The sequence below is a fragment of the Carcharhinus amblyrhynchos genome, unplaced genomic scaffold (assembly GCF_965287045.1).
Source record: "Carcharhinus amblyrhynchos unplaced genomic scaffold, sCarAmb.v2.hapA chromosome_131, whole genome shotgun sequence".
Lineage (NCBI taxonomy): Eukaryota > Metazoa > Chordata > Chondrichthyes > Carcharhiniformes > Carcharhinidae > Carcharhinus > Carcharhinus amblyrhynchos.
Window position 1 is genome coordinate 244,650 of NW_027649871.1, and position 26,084 is coordinate 270,733.

The following is a 26,084-nucleotide window of genomic DNA, read 5'->3' on the forward strand; positions in this document are numbered from 1 at the left end:
CCAATGTAAGAGGGTGTTGCACAATACCAAATATTTTACCCCATAAACCATAAGACGTCGGAGCAGATTTCGGCCACTCAGCCCATCAAGTCTCCTCGATCATTCAATCATGGCTGATATTTTTCTCATCCCCATTCTCCTGCCTTTTCCCCATAATCGCTGATCCCCTTATTAATCATGAACCTATCTATCTCTGTCTTAAAGACACTCAATGACTTGGCCCTCCATAGCCTTCTGAGGCAAAGAGTTCCACAGATTCCCCACTCTCTGGCTGAAGAAATTCCTCCTCATCTCTGTTTTAAAGGATCGTCCCTTTAGCCTGAGGTTATGCCTTCTGGTTCTAGCTTTTCCAACTAGTGAAAACATTCCCCCCAATCCTTCTAAACTCCAACGAGTGCAGACCTAGAGTCTGTGAGGCAGCAGTGCTAACCCACTGTGGCGCCGCGCTTCTTCAGATGGGGATGAGAAGAAATCTTTTCTCACAGAGAACAAGACCAAAGAACAAAGAAAATTACAGCACAGGAACAGGTCCTTCAGTCCTCCAAGCCTGCACCGACCATGCTGCCTGACTGAACTAAAACCCCCTACCCTTCCGGGGACCATATCCCTTCATTCCCATCATATTCATGTATTTGTCCAGACGCCCCGTAAAACTCACTATCATATTTGTTTCCACCACCTCCTTCGCAATGAGTTCCAGGCACCCACCACCCTCTGTGTAAAGAATTTGCCCATAGATCTCATTTAAACCTTGCCCCTCACACCTTAAACCTGTACCCCCTAGCAATTGACTCTTCCACCCTGGGAAAAAGCTTCTGACTATCCACTTTGTCTATGCCCCCCCTCAACCTCCGTCATTCCAGTGAGAACAAACCAAGTTTCTCCAACCTCTCCTCATAGCTAATGCCCTCCATACCAGGCAACATCCTGGTAAATCTTATCTGTACCCTCTCCAAAGCCTCCACATCCCTCTGGTAGTGTGGCGACCAGAATTGAACACTATATTCCAAGGGCGGCCCAATTAAGGTTCTATAAAGCTGCAAAATGACTTGCCAATTTTTAAACTCAGTGCCCCGGCTGATGAAGGCAAGCATGCCGTATGCCTTCTTGACAACCTTCTCCACCTACATTGTCACTTTCAGTGATCTGTATACCTGTGCACCAGATTCCTCTGCCTATTAATATTCTTAAGAAGGTGGTGAATCCTTGAAACGCGACAGCAGTAGAAACTGGGTCAATATTATTAAGGCAGCGAGACGGATAGATTCTTACTAACAAGAGAGTTATAGATTATCGGGGGGAGGCAGAGTGCAGACTTGTGGCTAAACTTGTCCCCAAGTGGAGAATTGTAAATTCTATCTAAAATGGCCAAAATCTCAGCAACAACTTCATGAAGTGGTATCCAACACAGTTCTGGCCACCCGACTGTAAAAAGGATACGATTAAACTCAACAAAGTGCAAAAAAGATTTACTAGGATGCTACCGGGACTTGATGGATTGAGTTATAAGGAGAGGCTGGATAGACTGGGACTTTTTTCTCTGGAGCGTAGGAAGCTGAGGGGTAATCTTATAGAGGTCTATGAAATAATGAGGGGCACAGATCAGCTCGATAGTCAATATCTTTTCCCAAAGGTAGGGGAGTCTAAAACTAGAGGGCAGAGGTTTAAGGTGAGACTGGAGAGATACAAAAGGGTCCAGAGGGGCAATTCTTTGACACAGAGGGTGGTGAGTGTCTGGAACGAGCTGCCAGAGGTACTGGTAGAGGTGGGTACAATTTTGTCTTTTAAAAAGCGTTTGGACAGTTACATGGGTGAGATGGGTATAGAGGGATATGGGCCAAATACAGACAATTGGGACTTGCTCAGGGGTTAAAAAAAGGGTGGCATGGGCAAGTTGGGCCGAAGGGCCTGTTTCTATGCGTTAAATCTCTATGCCTCGATGACAATCTCAGACTGATTCTTGGCACTGTGAGGTTATCAGACACCAGCAGGAGAAAGCTAACCATGTACAGCAAGTCACTCAGGAGCTAAAACACTGAAGGATTCTCGCTCTTTGTCAGAATCTAGAACTGAAAGATTAAGCGAATATTTCAGGAGAACCCAGTCAAATGGACGAATGAGAGCTTGGCATGGTGACGGTAACTCTGGATGTTAAAGGATAGAATACGTCTCGTCCCTAAATTGTCCCTAAATTAGACCTCCCCAAATCTGGCATAGAGAAAAGTCACAGGTAGAAGAAGGTAGATGAGGCATTCACTGAATGTTAAAATGGTGGCGCGGCTTGTTGGGCCGAAGGGCCTGTTTCCTGTGCTGTGTTGTTCTTTGTCGTCTTTACTGTAGCAAAACTATTGCGTAATCTGAAAGATGCTGAAATGTGTTACAGGTCCGAATGTCATCCCCCTTATCCCAACCGCGCAGATTATCTACAATCAAACCACTGCTGTCCTGGGCTGTGTGATATCTGGATTTGCTCCCGACAGCATCCAGGTTTCCTGGAAGAAAGGCCAGTTGGAACAAACAGGTGTTCTTCTCCCTTCCGAACAGAGACCTGACAATACATTCGAAACAGTCTCTTACCTGACAGTCACTGTGGCAGATTGGAAGAATGGAGATGGCTACGTTTGTCAAGTGACCCACGCACCTTCGAACTTCAATCAGGTGATCAGCTTCAGATACCGAGAAGGTAAGTGGTGTCTGAGAGAGGAAAGGAATATCCTGTCAGTAATTCAGACTCGTGTTCACTTCATGGGCAAAGAGTCTCCCTCAGTTCAGAATCATTGTCCCCAGTAACAAGCCTGCAGTGAGGGGGTAAAATGTTCAGTGTTTGGTGTTTTGACACTTAAGGGGAGTAATTTGAATGGAATGCAGGAAGCAGAGGGAAACTGCTGGAATTGGGTCACTGTCTGTTTCCCACCCTTATCCAATGGGACTCTCCGTGACTCCAAATGAAGATGGGGCTGGGTGTGAAGTGGTCCAGCTGATACGTCCCATCTGATACCCAACACATCGAATCCCATCCACAGTTCAAATCAGCTCCCAATGTTTCCTTTTCTACTGCCTCCCAAACGCTGCTTTATCCAGGAAATCTTTCCAGTTTTGCGTTTGAAGGAATGGCCGGGATTGGCCTCACTGTTTCCTGAGCCTGCTCCAGAAATCACCCAACTGACTGCTCATCAATTCATTCCCCATATTTTCCTTTTTGATAGAACTCCCCCACCCTCCATCACTTGCTTTTATCAGGCATGGTAAACAGTAGAAGAGCAAGGAGGTCATGTTGGAGCCGTACAGAGCGTTGGTGAGGCCACAGCTGGAGTAATAGGAGTAGTTCTGGCCACCTCACTATAGGAAGGATGTGATCGCACTGGAGAGGGTGCAGAGGAGGTTCACCAGGGTGCTGCCTGGGAGTGGAGTATTTGAGCCAGAAGGAGAGACTGGATAAGCTTGGATCACTTTCTTTAGGCCAGAGAAGGCTGAGGGGGATTGAGGTGTATCAGATTATGAGGAGTTTAGATAGGGTGAGTAGGGAGCAGCTGTTCTCCTGGGTTGAGGAGTTAATCATTCCTGTATTCTCCCCGTAACCCTTCAACTCATTACCAGTTAAAAATCAGTCTAACCCCTCCTTAAATTGACTCACTGTCCCAGTATCCACCACACTTTGGGGTAGCGAATTCCAGATTCACAACCCTTTGGGAGAAGTAGTTTCTCCTCAACTTAAACTGTGCTTAAACTGGACCAGATACTGGGCAAGACGACAGCTCAGTGACGATCACTGATTGCTGTGCAGGCACATGGATTTGGGGCAGTGTCTGTGGGAGTTTGCGCATTCTCCCCGAGCTTGCGTGGGTTTTCTCCGGGTGCTCCAGTTTCCTCCCACACCCCAAAGATGTGCGATTAGGCTGATTGGCAGTAATAAGATTCCCTCAATGTGGATGGCCATAATGCTGATGACACCAAGGTTGGTGGAACACCAAGATTGGTGGAGCGGCAAATTGTGCGGAGGGCATGGAAAGTCTGCAGAAGGATCTAGATAGGCTGGGCGAAGGGGCCAGGAACTGGCAAATGGAATTTAATGTTGGCAAGTGTGAGGTGGTCCACTTTGGTAGGAATAATGGTAGGAAGGACTATTACTTACATGGCGAAAAACTGCAGCATGCGATGGTGCAGAGGGACCTCGGGGTCCTTGTGCATGAGTCGCAAAAACCCAGCCTGTAGGTGCAGCAGGTGGTCAGGAAGGCGAATGGGATGCTGGCCTTCATAGCGAGGGGGATTGAATATAAAAGTAGGGAGGTCTTGCTGCAGCTGTATAGGGCATTGGTGAGACCGCAGCTGTGTGCAGTTTTGGTCGCCGCACTTACGCAAGGATATTTTGGCCTTGGAGGGAGCGCAGAGGAGGTTTACTAGGCTGATACCGGAGTTGAGGGGGTTGAACTATGAGGAGAGGCTGAAGAAACGAGGCTTATACTCGTTAGAGTTTAGAAGAATGAGGGGAGATCTCATTGAGACATATAAGATGATGAATGGGATGGATAGGATAAAGGTGGAGAGGCTATTCCCGCTCAGAAAGGACAGTAGGACTAGGGGGCACAGCCTCAAGATAAAGGGGGGTGCGGTTTACAACAGAGTTGAGGAGGAACTTCTTCACTCAAAGGGTGGTGGATTTCTGGAATTCTCTGCCCCTTGGAGTGGTGGAGGCTGCCTTGCTAAATATATTTAAGATGCGGGTTGATAGGTTTTTGATAGGCAAGGGGATTAAGGGTTATGGGGAGAGGGCGGGAATGTGGAACTGAGCCACGACAGATCAGCCATGATCTTATTGAATGGAGGGGCAGGCTCGAAGGGCTAGTTGGCCTACTCCTGCTCTTATTTCTTATGTTCTTAAAAAACAATAGATAAGGGTCATGGATGGAGGGGGGGACTGGTAGTGTTAAAATGGCGCGCGGGCCCGTTGGGCTGAAGGGCCTGTTTCCCGGGCTGTTTTGTTCTTTGTTCAACTCTTGTTTTAAATTTGCTACCCCTTCTCCTTGGACTCTGACCTCTCGTCCCAGAATGTCCCACAAGAGGAAGCATCCTCTCCACGTCTACTTTATCCATACCTTTTATCATCTTGTACACCTCAATTTGATCTTCCCTCATCCTTCTAAATTCCAGAGAGTTGAGGCCTAAAGTGTTCAATCTCTCTTCGTACGACAAACCCCTCATCCCTCAATCAGGAGGGAGCAGAGTTTTTGAGTGAGGGTTAGGAGATTCAGAGGGGATTTGAGACAAGAAAATCACACAGGAGGTGATGGGAATTTGGAATTCACTGCCTGGGAAGGTAGTGGAGGCTGGAAACCTTACAACCTTTCAAAAATATTTGGATGGCACTTGAACCATCATGAGTGGGATTTTCCAGCTACACTCACTCCAAATCCAGAGACCACCTCCCCCCCCCGCCACCCCGAGTCAATAGACCTTTGCGTGGTCCACGCCCCCCCCCCCCCACACTGCTCGCTATGATTCCCGTGGGGGCGGGAGGGGAGAATCCCCCTCCATAACATTCAAGGATATGGGACAAGTGCTGGAAAATGGGATTAGCGTGTGTTTACTGGTGAGTATTGTTGGTGCAGACTCGATGGGCTGAAAGGCCTTTTCTGTGCTGTATGACTCTCAGACCGCACCCACCCCCTCGCAACTCAGGTCAATTTCCTGTGACCATTCTGGACAAGGTGAGTCAGCTTGTCAACATCAACATGATCCGGTCCCTTTCGGATCCTGAAAAGGCAGGACTGAGCTGATTTCTCGGGCTGTGTGCTTCTCCCAATTTCCCGGAACACGGGAGGGGGAGTGAAAATGTGTATGGCTTAATCTGCAACTCTTCCAGTTCCAGGTGGAAATGCAACTTGTGAAGTACTTTCCATCAGGTGTAGACACAGGGTCAATGCAAGGAAAATGTCAACTAATTTAGAACATAGAACATAGAACCCTACAGTGCAGAAAGAGGCCCTTTGGCCCATCGAGTCTGCCCCGACCACAATCCCACCCAGGCCCTATCCCCATATCCCTACGCATTTACCCGCTAATCCCTCTAACCTACATATCCCAGGATACGAAGGGGCAATTTTTTAGCATGGCCAATTAACCTTACCCGCACATCTTTGGACTGTGGGAGGAAACCGGAGCACCCAGAGGAAACCCACGCAGACACGAGGAGAATGTGCAGACTCCGCACAGACAGTTTGGTTTGATTTGATTTATTATTGTCACATATCATGGGATATAGTGAAAAGTATTCTTCCTTGCACACTATACAGACAAAGCATACCATTCATAGAGAAGGAAAGGAGACAGTACAGAATGTAGTGTTACAGTCACAGCGAGGGTGTAGAGAAAGATCAACTTAATGCGAGGTAGGTCCATTCAAAAGTCTGACAGCAGCAGGGAAGAAGCTGTTCTTGAATCGGTCGGTACGTGACCTCAGACTTCTATATCTTCTTCCCAACGGATGAAGGTGGAAGAGAGAATGTCCGGGGTACGTGGGGGGTCCTTAATTATTCTGGCTGCTTTGCAGAGGCAGTGGGAAGTGTAGACAGAGTCAATGAATGGGAGGCTGGTTTGTGTGATGGATTGGGTTAGATTCACAATCCCTGTAATTCCTTGTGGTTTTGGGCAGAGGAGGATCCCATACCAAGCTGTGATTACAAGCAGAAAGGATGCTTTCTATGATGCATCTGTCAATGTTGGTGAGAGTTGTAGCGGACATGCCAACATCACAACATGGTGATCAGATAATTGGCGAAATATTGACCACTTTCCCCTTCTTCAAAACCCTGACAGTCGGATCTGTTTCTTCAGCCTGAGAAGGAGCCTTGGTTTCCGATCTCATCTGGTTCACTGATGTCCTTTAGGGAAGGCAATCTGCCTTCCTTACCTGGTCTGACCTATATGAGTTCAGAGCCACAGCAACGTGGTTGACTCTCAACTGCCCTCTGAACAAGGGCAACTAGGGATGGGCAATAAATACTGGCCAGCCAGCAACGCCCATGTCCCACGAATGAATTGAAAAATGAATACAAAACAGAAAATGGGAACAATTCAAGCGTTATCTTCCCAGGCCAGTAACTCTGAATGAAACTGGGGAAAGTACATGTTATGCAGAAATAATCCCAACCTCCAGGAAGAGGGAACTTGTGTTACTTCCTCTGATTCCTGGGGGGTTGTTCTCCCAATGCAAACCAACCACCTTCTTTCACAAGGAATTACCGTCAATGGCAATGTGCATTGATTTAGCGCCGTCAATGCAGCAAACCATTCCAAAGGGCCTGACAGGAACAAAACCAAAGGGGAGCTGACACTGAGCCAGAAGGAGAAGATATTGTGATATACTGAAAGCTTGGCTGAATGAGAGAGAGGCTTTAAGGAGAGTCTCAAACGAGGGGAGAGAGGAGACAAGTCGCTGAGGTTTAGGAGGTAAGTTGCAGAGATTGGGGCCCAGATGGTTGAAGGAACATCCACCGATGCTGGGTGGAAAGCGAGCGAAGGATGTACCAGGGACTAGAGTTATACAGAGTTTCTGGACGGCTGTAGGAATGTGAAGATTACAGAGATCAGGAGAGGTGAAGCCAATGGAACATTAGGAAGAGGATTCTAAGCCTGAGGTGATCCAGGTTCCTCATACGACAAGCTCTTCATTCCAGGGATCATCCTTGTGAATCCCCTCTGGACCCTTTCCAAGGTCAGCACATCCTTCCTCAGATACAGGACCCAAAATGCTCACAATATTCCGAATGGGGTCTGACCAGAGCCTTATACACCCTCAACAGTACATCCCTGCCCTTGTATTCTCGCCGTCTTGACATGAATGCTAACATTGCATTTGTCTTCCTAACTGCCGACTGAACTTGCACATTAACCTCGAGAGAATCTTGAACAAGGACTCCCAAGTCTCTTTGTGTTTGGAATGGGAAGCCCCATCTCTTCATGGATGCTATCAGACCTGTTGAGTTTCTCCAGCATTTTCTGTTTTTCTTTTGATTTCTCTGAACTTTTCCCCTTTCCCATTCCCAGAAATGACTGTCTTGATCCGAAATCCTTCCATCAGAGAGGTTTGGATGAACAAGACGGCTACCCTGGAGTGCTCAGTGGTCTGTTCTGATCCAAGCCCAATCCAAATCTTCTGGGAAGTGAGCGACAAGAGTAGAAGTGACGGAGTTTTGACTCATCCGCCCACAAGGGAAGGGAGCCTGCACATTATCGTCAGCCAACTTCGAACCAGTGCAGAGGAGTGGGAGAGCGGGGTGGAGTTTGTGTGCTTCGTGCATGGTGCTGCCTCGTCTGCACCGGTGTCAAAACGGATAAGCAGAGCAAAAGGTGGGCAAACAATCAGAAATTAATCTCCTGACTTTGGTAAGCTTGAGGGGGAAAATTTTAACGCTTCCCGTGTTTACCCATTTGTTCCAGTGAACCCAAAAAGTCCCACAGTTAGACTGCTGCCCCCAACAGAAGAAGAGATGAAGAGTAAGAACACAGCCACACTCGAGTGTTTGATCACTGGATTCTACCCGGACTTCGTGAATGTCACCTGGGAGAAAGATGGTGTTCTGATCTCCTCCAAGACTCGTGCTGGGCTCACCGCTCTGGAGCAGGCAGGGACATTCAGTGTCAGGCACTACCTGACTGTGAGTCCAGAGGAGTGGAGGAATGGCTCAGCCTTCACCTGCGCTGTGTCTCACCCACCGTCCCACTTCAAGAGTCGCAAGACAGTGAAGAACATCCAAGGTATGACCCTGGAGCCCCAACTCCAAAATTAACACTGTTAATCCCTGAGGCTGTAAACTCTGTGAGGATCAGGAAGTTTAACACGGACAATGTCCGTGTGTTTACGCAGTGGGTGTTTGAGTGGGTTGAGGAGTCAATCATTATGGCATTCTCCCCATAACCCTTCACCCCTCCCCTCCACCCCCTGAGTCAATAGACCTTCGCATGTTCCACCCCTTCCTCCCCAACCCCTGCTCACCAGGATTCCCGTGGCGGGCAGGAGGGGACAAGGATAGATCTGGTCCTAGGGTTGAAGTCCTGAACTGGAAAAAGGCCAAATTTGATGAAATGAGAAGGGATCTGGGAAGTGTGGATTGGCACAGGCTGTTCTCTGGGAAGGATGTAAATACAGTAAAAAAATAGAAAGTGGGAGGCCTTCAAAGGAGACATTTTTAGAGTGCAAAGTTTGTATGTTCCTGTCAGGGTTAAAGGCAAAGTAAATAGGAATCAGGAACTGTGGTTCTCGAGGCAGATTGTAACACTGATTAAGAGGAAGAGACAATTGTATGTTATGTACAAATCAGATGCTCAAGGACTATAAAAAGTGCAAGAAGCTACTTAAGAGGGAAATCAGGAGGGCTAAAAGAAAATATGAGGTTGCTTTGGCAGACAGAGTGAGGGAAAATCCAAAGAGCTTCTGTAGGTATGTAAGGAGAAAAAGATAGTGAGGGAAGACCAGAGTGGTAGACTATGTATGGAACCAAAAGAGATGGGGGAGAGACTAAATGGGTTTTTTACATCTGTATTCACTGTGGAAACGGACATGGAGTCTACGGAAATAGGGCAAACAGGCCGGGAGGTCATGGAACCGCTACAGATCACAGGGGAGGAGGTGCTGGCTGTCCTGAGGCAAATCAGAGTGGATGAATCCCCAGGACTGGACAGGGTATTCCCACGGACCTTGAGGGAGGCTAGTTTTGAACTTGCAGGGGTCCTGGCAGACATATTTAAAATGTCAGAATTCACGGGGGAGGTGGCGGATGATTGGAGGGTGGCTCTTGTTGTTCCGTTCTTTAAAACACGCTCTAAAATAAATCTGAGAAATTAGAGGCCAGTAAGTTTGACGTCGGTGGTGGGCAAGTTATTAGAAGGTGTGATAAGGGATAGGACCTCCAAATATTTGGATAGACAGGGACTTATTAGGGAGAGTCAACATGGTTTTGTGCGTGGTAGGTCATGTTTGACCAATCTATTCGAGTTTTTGAGGAGGTCACCAGGAAAGTGGATGGAGGGAAGGCGGTGGATGTTGCCTACAAGGACTTCAGCAAGGCCTTTGACAAGGTCCCTCATGGGAGGTTAGTTAGGAAGGTTCAGTCGCTAGGTCTACATGGGGAGGTAGTAAATTGGTTTAGACACTGGCTGAATGGAAGAAGCCAGAGAGTGGTTGTGGAGGATTGCTCCTCTGAGTGAAGGCCTGTGACGAGTGGTGTGCCGCAGGGATTGGTGTTGGGTCCACTGTTGTTTGTCATCTATATCAATGATCTGGATGATAACGTGGTAAATTGGATCAGCAAATTTGCTGATGATAGAAAGATTGGAGGTGTAGTGGACAGTGAGGAAGGTTTTCAAAGCTTGCGGAGGGATTTGGACCAACGAGAAAAATGGGCTGAAAAATGGCAAATGGAATTTAACGCAGACGAGTGTGGGGTATTGTACTTTGGAAGAACAAACCAAAGTAGAACGTACAGGGTAAATGGTCGGACTCTGAAGAGTGCAGTTGAACAGGGGGATCTGGGAATACAGGTACAGAATTCCCTAAAAGTGACGTCACAGGTGGATAGGGTTGTAATGAGTGCTTTTGGCACATTGGCCTTTATAAATCGGAGTATCGAACATAAAAGTTGGAGCGTTATGGTAAGGTTGTATAAGGCATTGGTGAGGCCGAATTTAGAATATTGTAGATAGTTTTGGTCACCTGGTTACAGGAAGGATGTAAATCAGGTTGAAAGAGTGCAGAGAAGGTTCACAAGGATGTTGCCGGGACTTGAGAAGCTGAGTTACAGAGAGAGATTGAATAGGTTAGGACTTTATTCCCTGGAGCGTAGAAGAATGAGGGGAGATTTGATAGAGGTGTATAAGATTTTGACGGGTATAGATAGAGTGAATGCAAGCAGGCTTTTTCCACTGAGGCTAGGGGAGAAAAAAAACCAGAGGGCATGGGTTAAGGGTAAAAGGTGAAAAGTTTAAAGGGAATATTTGGGGGGGATTCTTCACGCAGAGAGTGGTGGGAGTGTGGAATGAGCTGCCGGATAAAGTGGTAAATGCAGGGTCACTTTTAAGAAAAACTTGGACGGGTTAATGGATGAGAGGGGTGTGGAGGGATATGGTCCAAGTCCAGGTCAGTGGGACTAGGCAAAAAATGGTTCATCACAGACAAGAAGGGCCAAAGGGCCTGTTTCTGAGCTGTAATTTTCTATGGGAGAATCCCCCTCCATAACATTCAAGGATATGGAACAAGTGCTGGAAGATGGGATTAGCGTGTGTTTACTGGTGGGTATTATTGGTGCAGACTCGATGGGCTGAAAGGCCTTTTCTGCGCTGTATGACTCTCTGACTGCACCCCTCCTCCTCCAAGCTCAGGTTAATTTCCTCTGACCGTTCTGGATAAGGTAAGTGGGCTTTTCAATATCAACATGATCCGGTCCCTTTCGGATCCTGAAAAGGCAGGACTGAGCTGAGTTCCGGGGCCGTGTGCTTCTTCCAATTTCCTGGCACACGGGAGGGGGAGTGAAAATGTGTAAGGCTTAATCTGCAACTCTTCCAGTTCCAGGTCCTCCTGGCACTTGTCCTCCTTGCACTTGTGCTGGGTGTGTGCCGAAGATTGTCCACAAGAATAACCTCGATGTGACCCTGGAAAATGGTGACAAGCTCCAATTTAACTGTCGCCCTCAAACTTGTTCAATAAAGTGATTGACTGTGAATGGAATTGGCTGTTGGATGTTATTAAGAACCATCCAGGAGGTTCAGATCCAGCCTGTGGTGTCTGTCAGAATGAAAGTGTCAACAATGCAACAAGCAACTGCCATAGTTTGGGTTCCCCTTCCCCACCCAACCCACTCCTGAACTGTGAGGAGGATGCAGAAATCCTTCAGCATGATCTGGACAGGTTGGGTGAGTGGGTGAATCAGTGGCAGATGCAGTGTAATTTGGATAAGTGTGAGGTTATTCACTTTGGAAGCAAAAGCAAGAAGGCAGATCACGACCTGAATGGCTATAAATTGGGAGAGGGGAGTGTGCAGAGGGACCTGGGTGTCCTTGTGAACCAGTCTCTGAAGGTGAGCGTACAGGTACAGCAGTGGGGTAAAGAAGGCAAATGGTATGTTGGCCGTCATTGCAAGAGGTTTCGAGTACAGGAACATGGATGTGCTATTGCAACTATACAGGGGTCTTGGTGAGGCCACACCGAGAGTATTGTGTGCAGTTTTTGGTCTCCTTTTCTGAGGAGGGATGTTCTTGCTCTCGAGGAAGTGCAGCGAAGGGTTCCCAGGCTGATTCCCGGGATGGTGGGACTACTGTATGAGGAGAGAGTGACTCGGTTAGGATTGTTTTCGCTGGAGTTCAGATGAATGAGGGCGGGAGGGGACCTCATGGAGACTTATAAAATTCGAGTAGGACCAGGCAGGGTCGATGCAGGGAGGATATTCCCGATGGTGGGAGTGTCCAGAACCAGGGGTCACAGTCTGAGGATTCGGGATAAACCATTTAGGATGGAGGTGAGAAGACATTTCTTCACCCAAAGAGTGATGAGCCTCTGGAATTCATTACCACAGGAAGCAGTTGATGCCAAAACATCGAATGTATTCAAGAGGCAGCTGGATGTAGCACTTGGGGTGAACGGGATCAAAGGTTCTGGGGAGAAAGCAGAATTGAGTTGGACAATCAGCCATGAAGGTGATGAATAGTGGAGCAGGCTTGAAGGGTTGAATGGCCTCTTCCAGCTCCTATCTTCCATGTTTCTAATCTAAATGGTCATTTTCTTGTGAAATGCTCCAGGTCAGATTGAATAGGAAACTGACCCCACCGCCTGACCATTGTCTCTCTAAGGCTGTCGAGAATTAGAAGCATGTTTGTTACCCAGAGAGATGGAAAGGTCGGGGGCTGGTGGGTTGGGCCTTGTTGATCCAGCAGAATGGTGTGATTGGCTCCTCCAATGGTGTTGACCCTGAGGCAAATCAGTGATTTAGGATTTACCTGGTGCCCTGCACAATCTGTACAGTTTTTGATTAAATTCTGGGTTGTAGAAATGGGAACAGTTCCCTTCACTCCTGCAATCCTGGACACTGATATCAGTCAATGACAGGAACTCAATCTTCACAGGAATCCAAGTTGGGGAAGACCAGAAGACCATAGGAGCAGAATTAGGCCACTTGGCCCATTGAGTCTGCTCTGCCATTCAATCATGGCTGATATTTTTCTCATCCCCATTCTCCTGCCTTTTCCCCATAACCCCTGATCACCTTATTGACCAAGAACCTGTCTATCTCTGTCTTAAAGACACTCAATGACCTAGCCTCCACAGCCTTCTGCAGCAAAGATTTCCACAGATTCACCACTCTCTGGCTGAAGAAATTCCTCCTCATCTCTGTTTTAAAGGACCGTCCCTTTAGCCTGAGGTTGTTCCCTCTGCTTCTAGTTTTTCCTACGAGTGGAAACATTCTCTTTGTGTCCATTCTATTCAGGCCTCGCAGTGTCCTGTAAGTTTTATTAAGATCCCCCCCACTCATCCTTCTAAACTCCAATGATTACAGATCCAGAGTCCTCAACCCGTTCCTCATACGTCAAGGGATCATTCTTGTGAATCTCCTCTGGACCTTTTCCAAGGCCAGCACATCCTTCCTTAGATACAGGGACCCAAGACTGCTCACTATACTCTTGTATTCTAGCTCTCTCGACTCTTTGTTTCAATTTCCTCAGAGTGGGAAAATGGAATTAAATGCCCAGTGTCTAATAATATAATTATTTTACAAGGTTAAGGGGACTTTTCACAAACCCTGTCAGGTTTCCTGACAAACTCGGAAAATGGACTTCGACTGAGTGATGAACAGAATCAGCGATCCCAAAGTGGAAGGAAATTGGTGAATGTTTTGTTTCAAAGACAAGAGAGAGAAACGGAACGTCTCAACCAAATATAAGACCCAGTCCTGTCAGACAGACACTGTGTGCTGAACAGGAGCTGAAACTGCAGCCGCAAGGGGTGATGGCTGGTGTACAAGAGAGATTTTTATCCAGACACAGATATCATCATCCTGTCTCTCCGCAAACGTTAATATTACATCAGGAGAGATCAGCGTGGATCACAGCACTTGTGATTCATGAAATAAATGTATTTTTAATAGTGTAGGATGTGGAGGCTTTGGAGAGGGTATGGAAGAGGTTTACCAGGACGTTGCCTGCTCTGGAGAGGTTGGAGAAACTCGGTTTGTTCTCAATGGAACAGCGGAGGTTGAGGGGTGGCGACCTGATAGAGGTTTACAAGATTATGAGTGGCATGGACAGAGTGGATAGTCAGATGTTCTTTCCTTAGGGTAGAAAAGTCAAGTACGAGGGTACATCGGTTTAAGGTGTGTGGGGAAAAGTTTAGAGGAGCTTGCAAGACAAATTTTTTTTTACACAGAGGATGGTGAATGTCTGGAATGTGCTGACCGGGGAGGTAATGGGAGCAGGTACAATGGTGGCATTTAACGGGCAACTGGACGAATACATGAATAGGATGGGAATGGAAGGATACGGACTCTGTACGTGCATACGGTTTTAGTTTAGGCAAGCATCATGATTGGTGCAGGCTTGGAGGGCCGAAGGGCCTGTTCCTGTGCTGTTCTGCTCTTTGTACAGCACACACAGTAAACTGCTGGATATCTGAAATGCCAATGTCCTTGAGAGGAGACGATGGTCTCATGGTATTACTGCTCGACTATTAATCCAGAAACTCAGCTCATGTTCTGGGGACCCAGCGTTCAAATCCTGCCACTCCAGATGGTGAATTTCAATTCAATAAGAAGTATCTGGAATTAAGAATCTACTAATGACCACAAATCCATTGTCAATTGTCGGAAAAACCGATCTGGCTCACTGATGTTCTTTAGGGAAGGAAATCTGCCTTCCTTACCAGGTCTGACCTACACGTGTCTCCAGAGCCACAGAAATGTGGTTGACTCTCAACTGCCCTCTGAACAAGGGCAACTAGGGATGGGCAATAAATGCTGGCCAGCCAACAACGCCCATGTCCCACAAATGAATTGAAAAATGAATACAAAACAGAAAATGGGAACAATTCAAGCGTTATCTTCCCAGGCCTGTAACTCTGAATGAAACTGGGGAAAGTACATGTTATGCAGAAATAATCCCAACCTCCAGGAAGAGGTAACCTGTGTTACTTCCTCTGATTTCTGGGGGTTGTCCTCCCAATGCAAACTAACCATCTTTTTTCACAAGGAATTACCGTCAATGGCAATGTGCATTGATATAGTGCCGTCAATGCAGCAAACCATTCCAAAGGGCCTGACAGGAACAAAACCAAAGGGGAGCTGACACTGAGCCAGAAGGAGAAGATATTGTGATATACTGAAAGCTTGGCCGAAGAGAGAGAGGCTTTAAGGAGAGTCTCAAACGAGGGGAGAGAGGTGACAAGTCGCTGAGGTTTGGGCAGTGAGTTGCAGAGATTGGGGCCCAGATGGTTGAAGGCACGTCCACTGATGCTGGGTGGAAAGCGAGTGAAGGATGTACCAGAGACTAGAGTTACACAAAGTTTCTGGATGGCTGTAGGAATGGAGAAGATTACTGAGATCAGGAGAGGTGAAACCAATGGAACATAGGATGAGGATTCTAAGCCTGAGGTGATCCAGGTTCCTCATACGACAAGCTCTTCATTCCGGGGATCATTCTTGTGAATCTCCTCTGGACCCTTTCCAGGCCAGCACATCCTTCCTGAGATACAGGACCCAAAATGCTCACAATGCTCCGAATGGGATCTGACCAGAGCCTTACACACCCTCAACAGTAAATCCCTGTCCTTATATTCTCACCCTCTCGACATGAATGCTAACATTGCATTTGTCTTCCTAACAGCCGACTGAACTTGCACATTAACCTCGAGAGAATCTTGAACAAGGACTCCCAAGTCTCTTTGTGTTTGGAATCGGAAGCCCATCTCTCCACGGACACTATCAGACCTGCTGAGTTTCTCCAGCATTTTCTGTTTTTGTTTTGATTTCTCTGTACTTTTCCCCTTTCCCATTCCCAGAAATGACTGTCTTGATCCGAAATCCTTCCATCAGAGAGGTTTGGATGAACAAGACGGCTACCCTGGAGTGCTCAGTGGTCTGTTCTGATCCGAGCCCAATCCAAATCCTCTGGGAAGTGAGCAACAAGAGGAGAAGTGACGGAGTTTTGACTTATCCGCCCACAAGGGAAGGGAGCCTGCACATTATCGTCAGCCAACTTCGAACCAGTGCAGAGGAATGGGAGAGCGGGGTGGAGTTTGTGTGCTCCGTGCATGGTGCTGCCTCGTCTGCACCGGTGTCAAAACGGATAAGCAGAGCAAAAGGTGGGCAAACAATCAGAAATTAATCTCTTGACTTTGGTAAGCTTGAGGGGGAAAATTTTAACGCTTCCCGTGTTTACCCATTTGTTCCAGTGAACCCAAAAAGTCCCACAGTTAGACTGCTGCCCCCAGCAGAAGAAGAGATGAAGAGTAAGAACACAACCACACTCGAGTGTTTGATCACTGGATTCTACCCGGACTTCGTGAATGTCACCTGGGAGAAAGATGGTGTTCTGATCTCCTCCAAGACTCATGCTGGGCTCACCGCTCTGGAGCAGGCAGGGACACTCAGTGTCAGGCACTACCTGACTGTGAGTCCACAGGAGTGGACGCAAGGCTCAGCCTTCACCTGCGCTGTGTCTCACCCACCCTCCCACTTCAACAGCAGCAAGACAGTGAAGAACATCCGAGGTATGACCCTGGGGCCCCAACTCCAAAATTAACACTGTTAATCCCTGAGGCTGTAAACTCTGTGAGGGTCAGGAAGTTTAACACGGACAATGTCCGCGTGTTTATGCAGTGGGTGTTTGAGTGGGTCAGTAATCCAGAGGCCTGAACACAGAAAGATACAATCACATTAATATTGTACCTTTCACATCCTCAGGATTTTCCAATGTGTTTCACAGCCAGTAAAATACTTTCCATCAGGTGTAGACACAGCTTCAATGCAAGGAAAATGTCAACTAATTTGATTTATTATTCTCACATACCTTGATACACAGTGAAAAGTATTGTTCCTTGCACACGACACAGACAAAACATACCGTTCATAAAGATGGAAGAGAGAACGTCCGGGGTGCGAGGGGGGGTCCTTAATTACGCTGGCTGCTTTGCCGAGGCAGGGGGAAGTGTAGACAGAATCAATGGATGGGAGGCTGGTTTGCGTGATGGATTGGGCGAGATTCAGAACCCTTTTGTAGTTCCTTGCGGTCTTGGGCAGAGCAGGAGCCCGTACCAAGCTGTGATACAACCAGAAAGAATGCAAACAAAAAAAATATGGGGCATCTGTAGAAGTTGGTGAGAGTTAGAGCTGACATGCCAATATGGTGATTCAGATAATCTGCTAAATATTGACTACTTTCCTCTTCTTCAAAACCTTGACAATAGGATCTGTTTCTTCAGCCTGAGAAGGGACCTTGGTTTCAGGTCTCTTTCTGAAAGACAGCACTGGAAACAGTGCAGAGTTCCCTCAGTACTGGTTGGTCATTCTTGCTCATGAACTCAAGTATCTGATGTGTGACTTGAAGATGCAGCAATGGAGAGGAGGCAGCCCGGCTAACGAGGCAAGGCTGACACGGCCAATTAATGATCCAGAGAACTGAGTTCAAATCCAACACAGCTTGAGAATTTGAATTTGGTTTTAGAAAGTAAAAATTGGAAATTAAACGCTGGTATCAGTGAACCAGAAGCTGTTCTCTTGTCATTAAAAACCCAGCTGGTTTGTTAATGTTCCTTTCAGGAAAGATTATAGGTTAGAATCCCTACAACACAGAAGGAGGCACTTGCAATATAGTGTTCAATTCTGGTCGCCACATTACCAGAAGGATGTGGAGGCTTTGGAGAGGGTACAGAAAAGATTTGCCACGCCGTTGCCCTGGTAAGGAGGGTATTAGCTATGAGGAGAGGTTGGAGAAACTTGGTTTGTTCTCACTGGAACAACAGAGGTTGAGGGAAGACCTGATAGAAGTCTACAAGATTATAAGAGGCATAGACAGAGCGGATAGTCAGAAGCTTTTTCCCAGGGTAGAAGAGTCAATTACTCGGGGGCATAGGTTTAACGGAGATGTACGAGGCACATTTTTTACACAGAGGGTGGTGGGTGCCTGGAACTCACTGCCGGGGGAGGTAGTGGAAGCAGATACCATCGTGACTTTGAAGGGGCATCTTGACAAACAGATGAATAGGATGGGAATGGAGGGATATGGTCCCCGGAAAGGTTGGAGATTTAGTTAAGTCGGACAGCATGGTCAGTGCAGGCATAAAGTGCTGAAGGGCCGAAGGGTCTGTTCCTGTGCTGTAATTTTCTTTGTTTTTTGTTCCTTGAGGCCATTCAGCCCATCGACTCTATACCAACCACAATCCCGCCCAGGCCCTATCCCTGTAACCCAATTATTTACCCAGCTGATCCTACTAACACTCAGGTCAATTTAGCACGGCCAATCCACCTAACCTGCACATCTTTGGACTGTGGGAGAAAACCTGAGCACCCGGAGGAAACCCTCGCAGGTACAGGGAGAACATGCAGACTCCACACAGACAGTGACCCGAGGCTGGATTTGAACCTGGGTCCCTGACGCTGTGAGGAAGCAGTGTTAACCACTGTGCCACCGTGCCGACTGTCCTGACCCTGTCTGCCTCAGATGTGGCTCCAGGCACAAACCCTGTGAAAGAGCCCTGTGAGCCACTGCTGTATCTGTGACAACGGGCCTGAATCGCCAGCCTTGCAAAGCCACGTCCTCATCCCATTGGGGAATCATGAAATAATCATTGTCATTTCTCACCCAGATCAGTGTTTGGACACTGGGATCTCAGTCACCTTAAGGAAACCTCCTTTTGAAGAGATCTGGAGGAACAGGACAGCCACTCTTCTTTGTGAGATACTTCATGGTGATTTGGAGGGAGCCAGGGTGACCTGGCAGGTGGATGGAATTGAGAGAAAAGATGGAGTGAAGACTCAGAGTCCCAAGAGGAATGGAGACAGAGACATGATCTTCAGCAGACTGACGGTCCCTGCCGCAGAGTGGGAAAGCGGGGTTGAGTATTTGTGTTGGGTGGAGGACAAGAGTTTGCCCACGCCGGAGAAGAGGTCAATCAGGAAAGCCCAAGGTACGTGTGGATGGAACTAGTCAAAGAGTCATAGAGGTTTACAGCATGGAAACCCGCTGTGTTACCGTGCTGCCCCGTCTTCCTCACCCGGTTTGTGTCAGTGGGTAAATACAAGAGAGAAAGACTCAGTCTAATCTATGTTGTCTCTGTTTCCAGTTGAGGTTAAGACTCAGCCTCAAGTCTACCTCCTTCCCCCTTCGTCGGATGAGATGGAGAGGGACCAGACTGCGACCCTGGTGTGCCTGGTGACCGGATTCTCCCCCGCAGACATCTATCTGGCCTGGATGGCCAACGACACTCTCCTCAAATTGGGATTCGTGAACCAGCCGGTGAGCGAGGACGGTCACAGCGGCTGGAAGTCGAGCAGTCAGCTGACAGTCTCTGCGGACGAGTGGAACAGCGGGACCACTTACTCCTGTGTGGTGGGACATGAGTCAGTCACATCAAACCTGTTCAGGAGCATTAATAAATCTCACAGCAAACCCACCCTGGTCAATGTGTCACTTGTCCTGACTGAGAGTTTTAAATCCTGCTCATAACATCTGGCCATTCAATCAGCCATTTATATAATCCTTGTAAATGGATGGTTAATGCAGCCAGAGGATTGTTGTGATCACAAGAACATCTCTCTTCTGGTGACAGGTCACAGAAAACGGCTTTGCTCAATAATTGAGTTAAAGAACTATTTGGTGATTGAATCAGACACCGAACGTCCTTTTCTCCAAATGTCTGAAAGTCCTGAGTTCCCTTTGCAATATTTTTCTGCTCCATTTGATGAGTGTGAAAGCTGTGTGAGATCCCACAAAGGGTTAATTGTACGTGGCAAAGCGTCCTGATCCAGTTTCAATAAACATGATGTGAAAAGGTTTCAGTTTCGACTCTTCATTGTTGGTGTGTTTGAGAAACAGTAAATGAGTCAAACTTAAAGTTTATTTATTCGTGTCACAAGTAGGCATACATTAACACTGCAATGAAGTTACTGTGAAAATCCCTTGTTGCCACACTCTGGTGCCTGTTTGGGAACGCTGGGGGAGAAATTAGCGTGGTCAATGCACCTAACCAGCATATTTTTTGGACTATGGGAGGAAACCCATGCAGACACGGGGAGAACGTGCAGACAGTGACCCAAGCTGGGATTCGAACCTGGGTCCCTGGCGCTGTGAGTTGGCAGTGCTAACCACTGTGCCACCATGCCACCCTAACTTAGAGGACATGAGATGTGATGAGTGTAATGCGCTTGCAACCAGCAGAGTTGCAATGATTGGCCCACAACAGGGCATCACAGTGATTAGCACTGCTGCCTCGCAGCGCTGGGAAAGGGGTTCAACCCCCAGCTTGGATCACTGCCTGTGCGGAGTCTGCACGTTCTCCCCGTGTCTGCGTGGGTTTCTTCCGGATGCTCTGGTTTCCTCCCACAGTCCAAAAGGCGTGCTGGTGACATGCACTGGCCATGCTGAATTCTCCCTCAGTGTACCCGAACAGATGCTGGAGTGTGGCAGCTAGGGGATTTTCACAGTAACTTCATCGCAGCGTTAATATAAGCCTACTTGTGACACTAATATATAAACTTTAAAACAACTCCATCATCATTGTACCATACTAATGTCAGGTTGGCTTTGGTCTTTCTCGGTTTACCCAATTCAATTTGCTCTCAGTCAGTTCCCACATTGAGAACTGTGAGAATGACTGGATCATCTGGTTTTGGGTGTTTAGATTGAAGGATGGATGTTGTCCGGCTCAGAACACTGCAGGGAACTTCCTGCTCTTCTTCCAGTAGTGTTGTGGCTCATTTACACATTAACATCAGCCTGAGGGCCATCGCTTAACGTCTGATTTGAAAGGCGGCACCTTCGACACTGCAGCACTTCCTCAGTCCTGCATCGGAGTGCCTGCCTGAATGATGCACTCTAGTCTCTGGAGTGAAACTCATACCCACAATTCTCTGAGCCAGAGGTGGGAATTTTATCCACAAAACCCCATCACAGCGATCCATGAACTGCAGGCTTTCAGAATCCATTTGGTCCCTCACTCTCTCACATCACCACTCACAGCAATTTGTGTTACTGAGCAGATAAGGTCAGTGTCGTATCTGGTGACTGCACAGGCTCATCTAATGCTGCCTCAGAAAATATTGGGTCAACTGAAATATTAAATAGAAGCAGCAAATCAAAAAGAAAGAAATATCATCCTGGTTGTGGGGATAATCTCAGAGTGCTTCCTGCAGGTCAATGGGTGTTATTGGAGACAAAGAGAGTGTGACAGACAGAGAGAAAGTGAGAGTGACAATGAAACAAGAGAATAGAATTCCTGGGGATAGAGGGAAGAATGTGTGAGAGGGAAGAGGGTGACAGAATCAGAGAGAGAGAGACATGTTGAGAAGGAGAGAGTTTGTAATGATTCACTGCTCCCAGTGCTTTTTCTTTATTCATTTGTGGGACATGGGAATTGCTGGCTGGCCAGCATTTATTGCCCATCCCTAGTTACTGAGGGTCAGTTGAGAGTCAACCACATTGCTGTGGCTCTGGAGTCACATGTAGGCCAGAGATTTCCTTCCCTCAAGGACATCAGTGAACCCGATTTTTTTTTACAACAATCGACAATGGTTTCATGATCTTTGGTCGACTCCTAATTCCAGATTTTTTTATTGAATTGAAATTCCACCATCTGCCGTAGCGGGATTCGAACCTGCGTCCCCAGACAATTAGCTGAGTTTCTGGTTTCATCGTCTTGCGATAATACCACTAGGCCATCACCTCCCTCGCCCCCACTGCTCCACTGTCATCTCCTCCTTTGCTGTGTTATCTTCAAACTATTGAGATGTTGGGGACCTTGATGTGAACTTTAACAGCTCCGATTTCTCTTTGTTTCAGAGACACCTCCAGATGTGACAGGAGAGGAAGGAAAGGAAGAAATGGGAGACTTGGAGGGAGATGACAACGCGCTGACAGTTTCTGCCTTTATCATTCTGTTTATTCTCAGTTTCCTCTACAGCACCTTTGTTACTGTCGTCAAGGTGACCAGATTTAATTTTCAATTCAATGATAACAGGATTTATCTACAATTGATTCCCACATCTTATTATCCAACTCTCTAATTCCAACCATTAGGTTACAAACACACCCACAGTTGAATGGCAACAAACTACTGTTATTTTAAGCTTTTCACTTCACCTAATCTGGGGGTTTTGATTCACCCAAGTGGTCAGATTCCCTGTCCTTCATTGTCCGTTTCCCAGAATAAGGTCAGATTACCTGACCGTTAGTGTCCATTTAAGGACAGATCCCAGGTCATTTAGTGTCCATTTCCCAGAATAAGGTCAGATTACCTGTTCTCGAGCATCCATGTCCCAGAATAAAGTCAGATTCCCATCCTCTCTGGGGCAGCATGGTGGCACAGTGGTTAGCGCTGCCGCCTCACAGCAAAAGTGGCCAGTGTTCAGGTCCAGCCTCACGTAACTGTCCGTGTGGAGTTTGCACATTCTCCCAGTGTCCACCTGGATTTCCTCTGGGAGCTCCGGTTTGCTACTGCAGTCCAAAGATGTGTGGGTTAGGTTGATTGCCTGTGCCAAATTGCTCCTGAGTGTCAAGGTGATTAGCAGTGGAAATCCGTGGGTAAGGTCGGCTTTAGTGGGATTGGTGTCAGTGCAGACTTGATGGGCTGAATGGCCTCCTTATGCACTGTCAGGATGCTATGATTGTTTAGTGTCCATTTCCCTGGCAAAGGTGAGATTCCCTGTCCTTTTGTATCCATATCCCACAGTAAAATCAGATTTCCTGTCTTTCAGTGTCTGTGTCCCAGAATAAGGTCAGGTTTCCTGTCCTTTACTGTCCATGTCCCAGAATAAGGTGGGTTTTCCAGTATTTCAGACCATATCCCAGAATGAGGGCAGATTCTCTGTCCTTTACTGTGTATGTCCCAGATTCAGGCCAGTTTCCCTGTCTATTAGTGTCCATAAGGAAGGAGAAGGTCAGATCCCTGTCATTAAGCTGTCTATTCCAGAATAAGGTCAGATTTTCTGTCCTTTAGTGCCCAAATCCCAAAATAAGGTCAGATTCTGTGTCATTTAGTGTCCATCTCCTACATTAATATCAGATTTCCTACCTTCTGGCGTCCAAATCCAGGAATACGGTCAGATTTCCTGTTCATTAGAGTCCATATTCCAGGACAAAGTCGGATGTCCTGTCCTTTCTTGTCCATGTCCCAGAATAAGCTCAGGTTCCCTATCCTTTCATGTCTTTCAGTGTAGAACTCCCAGTGAAAGGTCAGATTCCCAGTCCTTTAGTGTCCATGTCCCAGACTAATGAAAGTTTCCCTGTCCTTTAGTATCCATGTCCAGAATAAGGTCAGATTCCCAGTCCTTTAGTGTCCATGTCCCAGACTAATGAAAGTTTCCCTGTCCTTTAGTATCCATGCCCCAGAATAAGGTCAGATTCCCAGTTCTTTAGTGTCCATGTCCCAGAATAAGGAAAGATTCTGAGTCATTTAGTGTCCAAGTCTCAGGATAAGGTCAGATTCCCTGTCCTTGAGTGTCCATATCCCAGAATAAGCTCAGATTCCCTATCCTTTCATGTCTTTCCGTATAGAACTCCCAGCAAAAGGTCAGATTCCCTGAGCTTTATGGTCCATGTTTCAGAATAAAGTTAGATTACCGTCCACTCCTGGGCAGCATGGTGGCACAGTGGTTAACACTACTACCTCATAGCACCAGGGACCCAGGTTCAGGTCTGGCCTCAGGTAAATGTCTGTGTGGAGTTTGCACATTCTCCCTGTGTCTGCCTGGATTTCCTCCGGGTGCTCCGGTTTGCTACTGCAGCCCAAAGATCTGTGGGATAGGTTGATTGGCCATGATAAATTGCCCTTTAGTGTCAAGGGGATTAGCAGTGTAAATCCATGAGTACACAAGATAGACTTGGGTGGGATTGGTGTCGATGCAGGCTTGATGGGCTGAATGGCCTCCTTCTGCACTGTCAGGATGCTATGATTGTTTAGTGTCCACTTAAGAACATAAGAACATAAGAAATAGGAGCAGGAGTAGGCCATCCAGCCCTTCGAGCCTGCCCCGCCATTCAATAAGATCATGGCTGATCTGTCGCTGCTCAGTTCCACTTTCCCGCCCTCTCCCCATAACCCTTAATCCCCTCTCCTATCAAAAACCCATCAACCCGCGTCTTAAAAATATTTAGCGAGGCAGCCTCCACCACTTCAACAGGCAGAGAATTCCAGAGATTCACCACCCTTTGAGTGAAGAAGTTCCTCCTCAACTCCGTTCTAAACCGCCCCCCTTTTATCTTGAGGCTGTGCCCCCTAGTCCTATTGTCTTTTTTAAGCGGGAAGAGTCTTTCCACCTCTATCCTATCCATCCCATTCGTCATCTTATACGTCTCAATGAGATCTCCTCTCATTCTTCTAAACTCTAACGAGTACAAGCCCAGTTTATTCAGCCTCTCCTCATAGCTCAACCCCCTCAACTCCGGTATCAGCCGAGTAAACCTCCTCTGCACTCCCTCCAAGGCCAAAATATCTTTGCGCAGGTGCGGCGCCCAAAAATGCACACAGTACTCCAGTTGCGGCCTCACCAATGCCCTATACAGCTGCAGCAAGACCTCCCTACTTTTATATTCAATCCCCTTCGCTATGAAGGCCAGCATCCCATTCGCCTTCCTGACCACCTGCTGCACCTGCAAGCTGGGTTTTTGCGACTCATGCACAAGGACCCCGAGGTCCCTCTGCACCGTCGCCTGCTGCAGTTTTTCGCCTCATAAGTAATAGTCCTTCCTACCATTTTTCCTACCAAAGTGGACCACCTCACACTTGCCAACATTAAATTCCATTTGCCATTTCCTGGCCCATTCGCCCAGCCTATCTAGATCCTTCTGCAGACTCTCCACACCCTCCGCACAATTTACCGTTCCACCAATCTTGGTGTCATCAGCAAATTTCGACACTCTACACTCGGTTCCCTCCTCCAGATCATCTATATAAATGGTAAAAAGCTGAGGCCCCAGCACCGACCCCTGGGGCACTCCACTAGTCACCATCCGCCAATCCGAATAGCACCCGTTGACCCCCACTCTCTGCCTCCTATTTGACAACCAATCTTCTATCCACGCTAACACCCTACCCCCAACTCCATGTCCCTCAACCTTCTGCAATAACCTCTTGTGAGGCACTTTGTCAAACGCTTTCTGAAAATCTAGAAAGACCACATCCACCGGCTCTCCTCTATCCACCGCCCTAGACACATCCTCATAGAACTCCAGTAAATTTGTCAGACACGACTTCCCTTTAATGAAACCGTGCTGCGTCTGCTCTATCAAGCAATTCCCTTCAAGATGCCTCGCAATTTCCTCCTTAATGACAGATTCTAACATTTTACCTACCACAGATGTTAAACTAACCGGCCTATAATTCCCCGCCTTTTGCCTGGCACCCTTCTTAAACAACGGCGTAACATTAGCCGTTTTCCAATCATCCGGCACTTCCCCGGAATCCAGCGACGTTTGGAAAATAACCACCAAGGCATCCACTATCACCTCCGCCATTTCTTTCAGAACCCTCGGATGCATTCCATCCGGTCCTGGGGACTTGTCCACAATCAGCCCCTCCAGTCTGTCGAGCACCGCCTTTCTAGTAACAGTAATGTCATTAAGACCCTCCAGTCCTACCACCTTTCTATCGCTAACACCCGGCAAATTATTCACGTCCTCCTCCGTGAAGACAGAAACAAAAAAGTTATTCAAGACCTTAGCCATATCCCCATCCCCTACCACTAGGTCCCCTTTCTCATCCTCTAAAGGACCAACATTCACCCTAGCCAGCCTCTTCCTTTTTATATATTTATAAAAACTCTTGCTATCCTTTTTTATATTAAGCGCTAGCCCAGCTTCATAGTTTCTCCTACCCTTCCTTATCAACTTCTTTGTCA

At 47.3% G+C, this 26,084-nt stretch overlaps 1 protein-coding gene across 1 annotated transcript in view; it reads left to right on the top strand.

The window, feature by feature from the left end:
• Positions 1 to 19,925, top strand: part of LOC145338651 (immunoglobulin mu heavy chain-like) — a 31,752-nt gene extending 11,827 nt beyond the window's left edge. The window contains exons 5-11 of the mRNA XM_080183042.1: positions 2,384 to 2,683; positions 8,044 to 8,346; positions 8,437 to 8,754; positions 16,034 to 16,336; positions 16,427 to 16,744; positions 18,839 to 19,159; positions 19,316 to 19,925. Of these exons, the coding sequence (XP_080039168.1) occupies positions 2,384 to 2,683; positions 8,044 to 8,346; positions 8,437 to 8,754; positions 16,034 to 16,336; positions 16,427 to 16,744; positions 18,839 to 19,159; positions 19,316 to 19,698 (2,246 nt within the window). The 3' untranslated portion in view covers positions 19,699 to 19,925. The remainder of the gene's footprint in view (positions 1 to 2,383; positions 2,684 to 8,043; positions 8,347 to 8,436; positions 8,755 to 16,033; positions 16,337 to 16,426; positions 16,745 to 18,838; positions 19,160 to 19,315) is intronic.
• The last annotated feature ends 6,159 nt before the right edge of the window (positions 19,926 to 26,084 follow it).